The 12,773-nt window shown below is 57.8% G+C and overlaps 1 protein-coding gene across 24 annotated transcripts in view; it reads right to left on the bottom strand.

The window, feature by feature from the left end:
* Positions 1-12,773, bottom strand: part of DGKZ (diacylglycerol kinase zeta) — a 42,138-nt gene that overhangs the window by 9,157 nt on the left and 20,208 nt on the right. For 14 of the 24 annotated variants that reach the window (XM_082477138.1, XM_082477139.1, XM_082477126.1 and 11 more), the window contains exons 2-7: positions 3,167-3,922; positions 2,762-2,870; positions 2,371-2,466; positions 1,973-2,050; positions 706-762; positions 234-302 (exon numbers count right to left, since the gene is read on the bottom strand). In XM_082477138.1, the coding sequence (XP_082333264.1) occupies positions 234-302; positions 706-762; positions 1,973-2,050; positions 2,371-2,466; positions 2,762-2,870; positions 3,167-3,922 (1,165 nt within the window). Of the gene's footprint in view, positions 1-233; positions 303-705; positions 763-1,972; positions 2,051-2,370; positions 2,467-2,761; positions 2,871-3,166; positions 3,923-4,741; positions 9,106-12,773 lie in introns of those variants that run through there. The other 10 variants (XM_082477129.1, XM_082477130.1, XM_082477136.1 and 7 more) reach the window with 5 other exon arrangements.

Genomic DNA, 12,773 nt, shown 5'->3' with positions numbered 1-12,773 from the left:
ACTCACGACTTCAGAGCAGTCCAGAGACACTGTTCTAGAAGAAGGCTTTCCTCCCTGCTCTCCTGCTCCGCCCAGGGACCTGGCTGTTTTGGAACTGACTGGGCACTGCAGCCAGGCTGAGAGTGAGCCCTGGGACCACGGTCAGTGATGGACGGGCCACACGAGTCTCAGGGGCTGTAGGGCCTGGGGCCAGGGGGCAGCAGGCTGGCCAACTTCCTTGGGCAGGGCCTCACCTTCCCACAGTGCCGACACTTGCCATCCTGACGGCGCCTGTGTACCCAGTGGTGCCGCACGAAGGTTGGCTGGCAGAGGAGAGAAGCGTCACTGGAGTAAGTGAGGGGTGGAAGCTTTGAACGTGGCCTGTGCCCCTCAATATATCAACAGTGAGGGGCAGGGGCTGCAGGACGCTCTCTGCAGTCCTGTGTGTAAGTGAGAAGGGGCTGAAGACTTCTCCCCGTGGCCCGGAGGTCGGGGCTCAGAGGAAGTACAGAGAGAACTGGGAGGCACAAGAGGTAGGCAGTGCCCTACCCCCTCTGCAGGCAGGGCCAGCCAGGCCTTCCCCTTTGAGACCCTCGGAGCCTCAGCCCTGTACCTCCTTGGGCCCCAGAGCCGCCTAGAAGGAGCTGAGCCCCTGGTGACACTCTGAAGACACTGCAGAGAGGTCCACTCAGGAAACCCGGGGCCCTAACTACCCTGGGCACTTACCTCACGGACGTTCCTGGAGCCTGATTCACGGAAGGATGGCTTACAGCGGAAGTTTATCTGTGAAACATAAAATGATGACCAAAACGTCAGAACCTCCCTTCGTGGGGTCAGGCATATGGCCACCCCCTTCAGGAAAGTGTCACTCAGAGGCATCCTTGCAAGGCAGGGATAGCCCCCAATCATCCTGGGAGCCCTGAGAACGTGAGACACCTCTTCTCAGAAGCCCTCCTGCATCCCCGCTCCTCTGCACTAGCCAGAAGGAATCTTTCCTTCCTCTGCCCAGTGTTCTGGGATGCGGGAGACAGCAAGCTCTGTATCCATCTCCCCCGCTAAAACAGCACCAAGGCTTACCCCTCCTATACCTTTCCTCACCCTCCAGCACTCCCAACTCAGGCACATGCAGGCAACCCAGTCCTTGCTTGCTGACTGGTCCCTGGAGATTGTTAGCTCATTTGTGAAATCCTGGTTTGATTTTCACCTTAGGGGGTGGTGTGATGGGTCTATAGTACCTGGGGCTACACTGGTTTCTCTTTTCCTAACTGTCTCTGCTTCAGCCTTAGCAGAATTGTAGGGAAACCTCACACTACGAGTTGGGGGGTAGGGGAAGCAGTCCACGTTAGCCTTGTTCATGCCATTCCTAGTCCTACGGGATTTCTCTTATGCTGGTCTGGGTTTCTGCTGCCTGGGGAGCCCTGATGGGCCATGGCAGCCCTCCCACCCTCAGCCTGGACCCAACCGCCCAGCATTCCTTCTCCCTCCCTCCCTGGAAGCACGCAGCCCAGACGTGCCCCCAGCTGCAGACACACCGTGGACAGTGGTCCTTGGGGAAAGGTCTTTACAGTGGCAGCGTGGAGGGGACAGAGCCAGGCTTCAGGGCCACACAGGACTGGCCCTGACACAGCTGAGTTTCACAGCTTCAGCAAGGCATGGCCCCGTCTAAGTGTTAGTTTGGGAACTGATAAAATGGTGTCTCGGTCATCATTCATTACTTCGTCTGGCTGAGTAATAGTCTACAAGCCCCACTCTGTGCCAGGCTTGCTCTGGGCAGTGGGGTCACAGTAACAAATAAAGCGGGGGAGCCAGGATGCAAATGCAGGCGTTTCAGCTCCTAGGTCCTTGGCTCTTCACCACTACGCACACTGGGGTACCCCCGGCAGGTGATGTTTGTGTAACGGGAAAATGCGTGTACAGATACACACGTGTGTGCACTGGGAGAGCTTTAGCACCCAAAGGGGAGGGGCCGGAGAGCCTGAGCAACCACACTCACCTTCTCTAGCTGTTCAATGCAGGGGGTGTGCACCACAATCTTGCACGCTGCACACTTCCTCCGGGACACTGATTTCTGCTGCAGGAAAGAGAGGGCCCCTGAGGCACCAGGTAACTCCATCCAGGATGCTGCCCCAGGGCAGGCAGAGAACTCCTCGCACCTGCCCCAGCACAGCTTGCCCACTGTGTGCACTGGGAAGCCCCAGCACTGGCATCAGGACACAGCCCCATTCGTCTCACCATCCTCGGGCAGCCCACCGCAGGGGCGCTTAGGTGAGAGCCTTGTTTCCACCTTCCCCGGGAAGGGCAGCAGCCTGTCAGGCCCGCAGGAGCCGGCCTACAGGCTTCTAGACCTGGCTCCACCACCAGGGGGCAGTGTGCTGCACAGAGCTCACTCACCAGCATCTTGGCTACACAGTACTGCTCTCCAACATAGCAGAAGTCCCCAGACACGTTGGTCTCAAACCAGATGTGCTCCCCATACGTCGCCGACTCCTAGACCACAGGATGAGCACGCTTAGTGCACCCCTGCCCTGCCCAACCAACCCTCCCTCTCCCAATACAAACCTGCTCCAGCTGCCACAATCTACTTTGCTCCATCCTGTTTTCCCCACTGTCCCTTGGCTTTAGGGCTTGGCTCAAACGTGGCCACGCCAGGTCTGCCCTGACCCCATAGGCCCACGGGCTCTTCTCACAGCTGCCCACAGTACCCCCAACCCGACTGCTCCCGTGGCCCTGAGCCCGGCGGGGACTGGTCCTCATTTGCCCCTTGCAGCTCCCGGCCACTCACGCTCCAGTCCACAGTGCTCCGGATCTGCCGCTCAGGCTCACTGCGCGGGGCCCCGGGAGCAGGAGGAGGGGGTGCCAGGTGCTGGAGGCCTGACTTGGTGATGGCTTTCCTACAGAAAAGGAGATAGCTGAGGCTAGCTGAGCACTCGGCGACTCTGCTTCCTTCCCCTCACCTGGCATCTTTGCCCTCACCGTGACCTCAACACCGGGTCAAGCACAGGGACGGCGACAGGGAGGGCAGAGGATGCCCTAAGGCAGCCCAAGACTCTGAGAGGATCCCCGAGGAGACTGAGCCCTCCTCAGAGTCCTGCTGGCTTCCGAGCATGGCTCAGAGCTCTTCCCGAGCCAGGGGCCCTCAAGCCAGCCCCCGGAGGCCACTCGCCCTGCTGGCTGCAGCTATACCTACGCAAGCAGGGCACTCCAGGTCTGGGGTCCGGCTGACTTGCGCCGCAGGGCTACCTGGCGTCTGCGGGACAGCGGGCGCACGCAGGCAGGCATCCCGGGGCCAGCTGCGGTGCCCGAGGCTCTTCGGCCCCCCAGGCTGAGGTGCTGGCCTGAGGGCCGCTGCTGGCTGAGGGGCCGGTAGTAACCGTGCAGGCCCCAGAGGGCGTGGTCTTTCACCACGTCAGCGGGCAGCAGGTGGGAGGAGGCCCGGCGCCGGCGCCAGCGGGGAATGGGCAGCAGGGGCAGGGCTCCCCGATGCGGGGATGGCCCCGGTCTCTTGGTGCCTGGCTGGGTGGCCAATGACGCAACTGTCACATCCTCCTCCTGGACCCCCTCCTCCTCATCCATGCCCACGAGCCCGGCCAACAGCAGGGGTGCACCCAGACGTGGGGCCCCAACAGCGGCAGGCTGCAGCTGTAGGGCGGGCACCTCATCCACGGTGAAGCGGGGGTTGCAGGCGGGGGGCGCAGTGCTGGAGCGTCGACGGCTGGAGCGCGGGGCCCCCACCCCGCAGCCCAGGAGGCAGCCCTGGAGCTGTGCGCTGGAGCGGCGCCGCTGGACCAGCGAGGAGGAGGCCTGCCCTGCAGGCGAGCGGCGCCGGGCCTTGCCCGTGGGCAGCCCCATGCCACCGGGCCGCCTCTGCCCCTCTCCAGGGCCTGACGCCTTCCGCTGGAAGTGTCTCCTAAAGAAGGTCTCCATGGCAGGGGCAGGTGGGTGGCTGTTGGGTAGAGACCGGGAGCATCAGGAGCTGGGCCAGGCCATGGCGCATCCTGTGCCCGGGAGCCCCATCACAGCCTCTGCCCTTTGAGCAGAGAAGGGACACTTGGGAGGCATGGGGGGGGGGCGTCTGTGGCCTCTGAGCTCCGTAAACGGGGTGCCTGAGGGTGCCAGAGGATCCAGCAGGGAGCCTGCACTCATCGCTGTTGGACGCACTAGCGCTCTTCCCAGTTCCGTCCCTGTGCGGCCCCAGGAGTACTGGGTAGGCGGGGCTGCCAGCTACCCATCTGGGTTCCCCTGTCCAGGCACCATGATCCACCAAGCTCTGGCCTAAAGGACTTCAAGTCCCTTGCCTGAAGCTGATGGAAAAGAAAAGAAAAAGGAAGGTGGAAGCCTGGAGCCGACCTAGACAGACTGAAGGGCTGAGGGCAAGGCTTTTCCTCTCCTTAGGCCTTTGTTTTGCCACCAACACAGGGCAGGTTAGGCTTAGGTGTCCCCTCCTGGAACATGGCACAAACCAAACCATGGTAAGAAACTGAGGCTCTCTGAAGAGAAATGCAGTCCTGATACGACCCCCTGACTTGCGGTCAGGCTGACAGTGGCACTAGAAATGGAGAGGATCTGACGTCTGCCTTGGGGATTGAAGGCCCCGGGAAACTAAGGCCCCCCGAAAACCGGAGAGGCAGCTGCACAGGGAGAGAAGCCACCAGGGGGACTTTGTGTGGGAAGCCACAAGAGCCAAGAGAGTGCCTCTGGGCTCTGGGTGTGTGTGTGTGCTCTTGCTCTGAGGGGCTGACAGTAAGAACTTTCCTGGTCTTACCTTTCTGAAGAGGCACAGTACGGACATTCCATGTGAGAAAGTGCTGGATGATGTCGGAAAACCCTTCCAGCTCTGCTGCTGAGGAAGCCCATGAACTGCACCTTGACCTGGGGGCCAATGCTCGAAGCCCAAACGCTGAGAATTCCAGACACTAAGCTACCCAGAGCTCCCTCCTGCAGGAGCCTCGGGGACCACCCTTGCTCAAGCCATCCTCCCTTGACCTGGTCTGAACACAGGCTCCGCTTCCTTTGCCAGCTCACCTACCCCCTGCCGCCCCTTCTGCACAGGTGGCTGGGAGCACCTGCGCCCTCACCTCCCCCTAACAGTGTGGGAGGGGCAGGAAGCCTGGTATGCTTCAGGGGGGCAACGCCTCCAGAATTCCCAGGGACACCTGTGTCCTGCCATCAAGTACTCTCCTGGGCCCTGGCAGCCACAGGGAGGTCTGAGTCACGGCCATGGGACACCTGCCTGGGGCTGACAGGAGAGATACTTCTGCTAGCTGAGGGCCTCTGAGAGAGCGTGGGAGCCCTGGACAAAAGGTGGAAGATGATGGGTTTGAGGAATCAGGGCTGGGCTGCATGTCCAGCGCCTACTCCTCCCATCCACCACCCCCACCCTTGATTTGCTACTGCCCTGTGGGTCTGGGCAGGCAGCGTCGGGCAGGGCCCTGGATGGCTGTGGAGGTACTGACATGAAGGCACCCATGCCTGGGGAAGCAGTGCTCGGGTCTGCCCAGCTCCGGCTCTCTGCCTCTTACAGTCCGCCAGCCTTTGCAGGTGACAGGGAGAAAGGCAGGAGAGCTCTTGGCTTCCTCCTAAAGTCAATGCCATCACGGCTTACGTTTACTGAGTGCCCACCTGTAACAGGCACGGTTCTAAGCCCTCTGCAAACATGTGTACCATTTTATAAACCACAGCACCTTAGGGACTTCCCTGGTGGCACAGTGGTTAAGAATCCGCCTGCCAATGCAGGAGACATGGGTTCAAGCCCCGGTCTGGGAAGATCCCACATGCCGCGGAGCAACTAAGCCCCTGCGCCACAACTACTAAGCCTGTGCTCTAGAGCCAACATGCCACAACTACTGAGCCTGCGCGCCTAGAGCCCGTGCTCCTCAACAAGAGAAGCCATCGCAATGAGAAGCTCGTGCACCACAACAAAGAGCAGCCCCCGCTCGCCACAACTAGAGAAAGCCACGCACAGCAACGAAGACCCGATGCAGCCAAAAATAAATAAATAAATAAATAAAATTTAAATAAATAAACACAGCACCCTAAAGAATAGATACTGTATCATGCCCCGTTCCTCATGGGAGACTGAGGAGGTAACTCCCCCAAAGTGCACAACTAGTCTGTGCGGAGCCACTGCTGGAACCTGACTCTACCTGAACCCCAAAGCCCACACCCCAGAGATGCGGCAGAGAGCAGGGTCTTCCCTGATGGGCCACGAGCTGGGATTAAGGTGGGATGGGGGGGAGGGAAGGGAGCCATAATAAGGACAGTAGCAGTCCCATTTACCCATCACCTACTATGCGACAGGCCCTGGGCTAAGTGCGTTCGTTTATCATCGCGTTTGATCCTCACTACCACCACCTCCTGAGGCAGGCAGGATCGATGGCTCCATTACAGAGATGAGGAAACAGGCTTGACGAGGTGCAGTAACATGCTCCAAGATCACTCGGCTGGTCAGCAGCAGGACTGGGACCTGAACCCAGGGCTGCCTGACGCAGGGTCTGCTCTGCACCCAGGAAGAGGAGCCCAAAGGCCCAGCTGCCCACTGCCCCAGGGCACCGGCTTGCCAGCGCTGCCCCAGGGTGTCAGCTTTCCCTGCCCGCCTGGTCAGGCCGCCCTGTGACAGCTGCCCAGCCCGGAGGAGATTAGTCAGCCAAACACACCGCCTGATGTGAGTGTCACCCAGAAAACAAAAGGCCACAGTCACTGGGGGAGGGGGGGAGGTGCGGCAGTTGCTCGCTGGGTGGCAGTGAGGGCTGGACCCTGCCTGCTGCCCCAGACCCACGACAAGAGGCGCCGGGAGGACGAGGTCACCCGCACATCCGCCTCATGACACGGGGGCGACTTACAGGTGCTCCCCTACCGCGTTCGAGCCCACACACTGCCCCGGGGTCTCCTCAGGGGCCTGACGGTGCAGTCAGTGTGAGCGGTGGCGGGGCAGGCTAGGCCAGCCTGGCCTCGTGTGGCCATGTGCAAAGCCCCTCCCTCACGGGCCTCAGTCTCCTTGTGGGTCCAAGGAGGCAGTCAGCTGGCTGACCTGACACCCTATGACAAGCTCGTCTCTAAGGCACCCACTCCTCTATGCTCCCAACACCCCCTCCCCCCAGGCCCCATGCTTCCTGTTCCTCCCGTCTCCATAGAAACCTCTGTCCTCTGGTCAGCAGTGGCCTGACTCCTGACTTCCTATCTCTGCTGAGGCTTCTCCTGGGTCTGCTCAGAAGCCCAGCCTGGTCTCAGGCCTGTCCCAGCCTTTCCTCTGCCTGGGCGTGGAGCTTCTCCCCACAGCACAGCTCCGAGCGGCAGCTTCTTGTCACCTCACGCTCTGTCACCTTCCACATACCACACGGTACATGTAAAGGTCACCGGAGGAAGCCCCACAGGGCTCTAACACCAAGAGCAGAGCACAAATGGCTGTCCCTCAGCCTCCCGGTGCGGGACCTGGGGTAATCCTGTCACACCCGAAGGGGGCAGAGTGGGAAAGGACTCACGGGCCCCGTCAACTGGCTGCTGGGAGCCTGGGGAGGACAAAGGATGCTACGGGGAGACATGCACAGTGGTGGCTGGCCATGCACCCCTGGTGAACAGCACCGAGTGGGGCTGCAGGTGGCCAAGCTAAGGCAGCTGCCGGGGGCTAGCGGACACGAGTGCCCCAGCTTCATCGGCGACTGGCTAGGAAGGACAGGACCCCCGGCCTCCCAGACAGACTGTCTCACACCCTATGTTAGCTTCAAGTGGAAAAGCCCGTGAGCCCTGGCATCCTATATCTACCATTGCTTTCCCGGGCTGATCAACTAACCTTTCTGAGTCTCAATTTTCTTATCTGCAAAATGGGGATGAAACGACCTAGTTTAGGAGGTTTGACATAAGGGAGGTTCGGATGAGATAACGGTAGAAAGTACCTGACGGCGGCTGGCAGAGAGGAGAGGCAGGGCAGGGCCTACGCCTACAGCAGACACCAGGGCGTGTGGATAGTGCCACCTCCTGGGGTCTGTCTCTGCCCACGGTGGGGGTGGGAACCCGGAAGGGAAAGCTGGAGTTCCCAGGACGGCCAACCCCCACCCCCTGAGGAACAGAGCCTGGCAGCCAGAGCCGCCTGGGTGTCTGCTCCTGCTGTGATGAACGCCCTCTGCCCCTGGCACCAGGCCTGGCCCCCGGGGACCCCTCTGCTTCCAGAGGTGCTCGCACAGGCCACGCTGTGGGATTCGGCCAGAGTGCCTGTTCCACGCTGTGGACGGGCCCCTCACACCCCTCTTCCCGGTGCAGGCTGGGAATGGTGCAATGTGGCCCCCTTTCCAGCAGCCCCAGAGCCGGGGCCTGGAGCTGCTTCCCCAGGGTCTGCTGCTCAGAAGCCACCTCTGGCTGCTTTGCTCCCATGGCCCTGAGGCTGAGGTCGGAGGGAAGGAGACAGGGACGGCTGGAAAGGGGGCCTGCCCGGGGCTGGTGTGTCAGGGTTCCCAGGTCTCTGTTCACTAAAAGGATCCTGCCAAAACCAAACCAAACCAAACCAAACCAGAATGCACAGGGGGAAGAGGTGGGCCAGGGCTGCATGGCAAAGGAGGCGACCAGGCCAGTCATGTTTACCTCAACAGGGTCCTGCACTGGCTCGGGCACAGGAGCTCAGACAGGAGCTCGGTCGGCCTACGCTTTGCCGGTCCCTTTCCATCAGCTTCAGGAGCCTCGACTGGGGATGGTGGTGCCCGGGCCCACCCTGATCCACCCCTCCCCAGGCCCACCCAGATAGATCCAAGAGGGAGGAAGCAGAAGGCAAGGAAGGGTTGAGGCGAGCCCCTTTGACCTGATCTGGAAGGCAGGGCGGCAGGCAGGAGGTGGGCCAGCGGGCGGGGGCTGGGGTCCCGGGGCGGGGGGGGCAGGCGAGCCCCGGCTCTGGCTCCAGCTCCGGGCGGGCCTCCGGCTGAGCAAGTCCTAGTTTGGGGAGTGAGCTGCTGTGGCTGCTCCCCTGCCCCCTCCCCCTCGCCACCCTCCTCCCCCACGCCTGAGACGGCCGTTATGAAAATAACCCGATCGGTAAGCGACTGCACTTCCTCTCCCAGCAGTGCAAGCAGGCGGCAGTGGGCGGGAGGCGGGCGGGCACACACACGCGCACGAGCCTTGCCTCCTGGCTTCTCTTCCCGAAGTCCCCAGAGGCCGCTGAGCAACAGCTCAGGAGCCTCCCCTCCACCCGGCCCCCGGCACAGCTCAGCCCCTGCCTCAGCTCCGGGAGGGTTGGGGGGAGAAGAGGCGGGTCACCCTACACCCTCTCGCACCCACTGGACAGGTTTTCCGGGGTCTGGGGAAAGCATCTGAGACAGCTAAGCACCGGCTTCAGACAAAATAACCACAAAAATAAGTATCTATGGAGTGTTTCACAACTTACTAAGCACTTTTTCACAAGCATTGCCGGACAGGAGGCTTGTAATTCCCCTGTGCAAGTGGCATTTCGCTGCCAGCTGAGCCCCCAGGGCACCTGAGGCTCATGGAGGCCCGTGACTGCCCACAGCTCAGAAGTGGCTGAGCGGAGCCTCCTGATCCTGGGTTTCCCAGCCCTGCCAAGGGGGCCTGTCAGATCCAGAAGAAAGCCAGCCCATGTCACACCCATCCTGCCTAGAACGCCACCCCTCCGTTAACACTCCTAGCCCCTAGGATCTAGAGTGGCAGCTCTCAAACATCCTGGTCCCAGGACCCCCTTACACTCTTAAAAATTATTGAAGCTCCCCAAACGGTTTTGTTTATGGGGGTTATAGCTATTAACATTGACCACATTAGAAACTAAAACTGAGAAATATTTAAAATACTATTTATTCATTTGTTGAAAAACAATAAACTCAGTAACTGTTAATATAAATAATATACTTTTATGAAAAATAAACTGTATCTTCTAAAACAAAAAAGTAGTGAGAAGGGTGGCATGTTTTTATTTTTGCAAATTTCTCATGTCTCGCTTAATAGAAGACAGCTAGATTCTAATATCTGCCTCTGCAGTCAGTCTGTTGTGATATGTTGTTTTGGTTGAAGTACATGAAGAAACTTCTGCCTCACACTGACAATTAGTTAGAAAAGGAAGGAATATTTTAATAGCCTTTTCACACAATTATGGATATTCTCTGCTACTACACCAAAATATGACAAGTGGTAGTTTCTTAAAGGTTAGTGGCTACGTGGAATCTGAACTTTTCACTGGTCTGTCTTGCATTCTGAATTTTGAAACATCAAGCATAGGTCATTGGAAAATATTGGTTTACTGAGTTAGGCAGATCTCCACACACTGGAACAAAGTTTCCGAAATTCTAATTTTCACTCAAATTTTATCAATAGCAACAAATTTTATCAATAGCAACAAATACTGATACTGTTTTTGAAGTGACAAGCTCACTTCATTTTTGAGAAAACGTCTGCTAAATATCCAAATCTGAAGAGTTCTGTCTGTCCTCAGGTGTTCTTTCAAGTTTAAATGGTGTTCCTTAAAAAAAAAAAAAGTGACGAGTAGGGCTCGCAACTCAGTCACAAAAGTGCTTTTTCAAGACAGCCATCATAGTTTGGTTTGCAGCAAAAGTGCTGTATGTATATTTCACGTTTCTTCACACAGAACTTTTAAAAAAGTGTACTCAAGGATCTAGGCTTTAGAAGATTAATATATTTACTGCATTTTTGTTGTTGTGAGTGTGAAGAATACAATGGCTACAAGTTTATGTTGGGGCCACTGCCTTTGTCTGTGCCAAGGCTCCAGTAGTTTTACCCACCGTTGCTTTTATACAATGAGTACAAATATCAACACAGTGAGAAGGACACAAACTAGGGCAGCTCTGCAAGTATTATTACGAAAACAGTTTTGACCTCAACCATCCCCTGAAAGGGTCAAGGGCAACCCCAGGACCATACTTTGGGAACCACTGATTTAGAATGAATTCTAAATCCTCTAGCCTAGCAAACGTGGCTTCTGCAATGTGGCACTAACTCAGCTTCCTATGCCTTGATACAACCCTTGGTGCTAACCAACGCAACTTATTCTCTGCCCCCTAATCTGGCTGAGCCCAAGCTCACTGCTGTGCCCTTGCACATGGCAGACCTTCTGCCTGGAATACCGGCCTCCTTCCTCACCTCGTATCAAAATCCCACCTGCTCACAGCTGCCCCAGCCAAGAGTACCTCACTCCCACTGATGACTCCACACCACCCATCTGGCTCCTCTGCCATGGGACCCCTGGAAGTCCTGATTCTCTCAAGTCCATATGCCTCGTTCCTCCCACCCACCAGACGAGCTCCTGGGGGGCCAGGGGCCAGATCTAGTGCATCTGGGCAGCCCAGCACGGTGTCTGGCAGTGAGTCCAGTGTTTACTGCTGATCGGCTGAGGAGGAAGGAACAGGGAATTCCGTCGGGGAGGGACCAGAGCCGTAAGGGGGAGAGAAGGGCTTCCTCTACCTCGGGTACCGCACCCGAGGGCTGACCACAAGGCCCAGGCTACTTCTCTTTGCTGGGCACAGGGGGATGGCAGCAGCCTTTGTTTTAGCAGTTGCCTTCCTCTCCTCTCCAGAGGACCCAGAGAGTGACAGCTGAGGCTCCTTTCCGGGCTGGGTGCCACTGCCCACTCCACGTTCTCCAAGGCTTTCCTTATGAAACCTGGCAACAGGGTTTGGTGACATGAAGTCACAAGGTGAAGATGTGGGCAAGGAGGGGAGAGGAGTGGCTGCCTCAGATGCCGGGGCGGGGGGGGTGGGCAGGGCAGGACCCCAGCTCTGAGCTCCTTGCTGAAACATCCCCAGTCTCTCTCTCCTTCTATCCTGAGTCCCTGTCTCAGGGTCTGGCTCCTGGTAGGCCCTGGAGAAATGTCTGTGGAATTAATGACTGCCTCATGCCTTTAGAGCCTCCCCTCCAAACCATCCTCCCGCGGCCACCAGAGTTCATCCTTAAGTGTCCATGTATCCTTCAATGGCTCTCTACTGTCAGGGAACAGAATGCAAAGACCTGGGCCTGGCAGTCAACAGGCTTCTCGGCCTCCTCTCCCATCTCGCTTTCATACTTTTTACATTTTACTTGACAAATACATAACTCACTCTGTGCCAGACACCGTCCTAAGTGTTTTACAAACACTAACTCATTTCATTTCATAAAAAGTAATAGTAGTATTATCCCCATTTTACACATCAGAAAACCGAGGCACAAAGAGATTAAACAACTTGCTTGTGATCACGCAGCTAGTAAGTGGCAGAGCTGGGATTCCAACCTAGGAGTCTGCTCCAGGTCTATGCTCTCAACCCCTCACTCTACCTCTAGATGCTCCTGTCAAGCAATGCACAGGGGTCTCTTCCTGCCTGTGTGCGTGGCACCTGACAGTCTCTCTGCCTGGAACACCATCTCTTCTTCTGCTCAGTGAACGCTCCTTCATCTTTTTCCTCTCATCTTTTCAGAGCTGGCTCAGATATCGGCTCTGCTGGAAAGTTCTCCCCAGCCTCCTCTCCCGGGCGTTAGCTGCTCCCACACTCAGGCCCTCTCTTGGTTGTTCTGGGCCATCAGCGCTGGTTTGCAGCTTGGTATCCCCCACCAGACCGTGCGCCCCCGGGACCATGTGTTACTCGTAATTGCATCCCCAGGGTCTAGAAGTGCTGGATGTGGTTTGAAGAGTGAATGGAGGGAAAAGTGAATGGCCCAGGCTCAGCCTCAAGGATCACGCTGAGAGCAAAGGGCTTTGGGCCAGCGCAGTGACCCAGTGGCTGGCCAGTTCTGGAGGCCTTCCTGCCAGCCTTGGGTGGACAAATTGCTGGTGTGGGCTGAGCTCCTGTGTCTCAGAGGCACATAGTGAAATCGATCCC

This window comes from Balaenoptera physalus (genome assembly GCF_965194825.1).
Source record: "Balaenoptera physalus genome assembly, chromosome: 10".
Classification (NCBI taxonomy): domain Eukaryota; kingdom Metazoa; phylum Chordata; class Mammalia; order Artiodactyla; family Balaenopteridae; genus Balaenoptera; species Balaenoptera physalus.
Note: the sequence above shows the minus strand (reverse complement) of the source record. Positions and strands in the feature narration are given on the sequence as shown.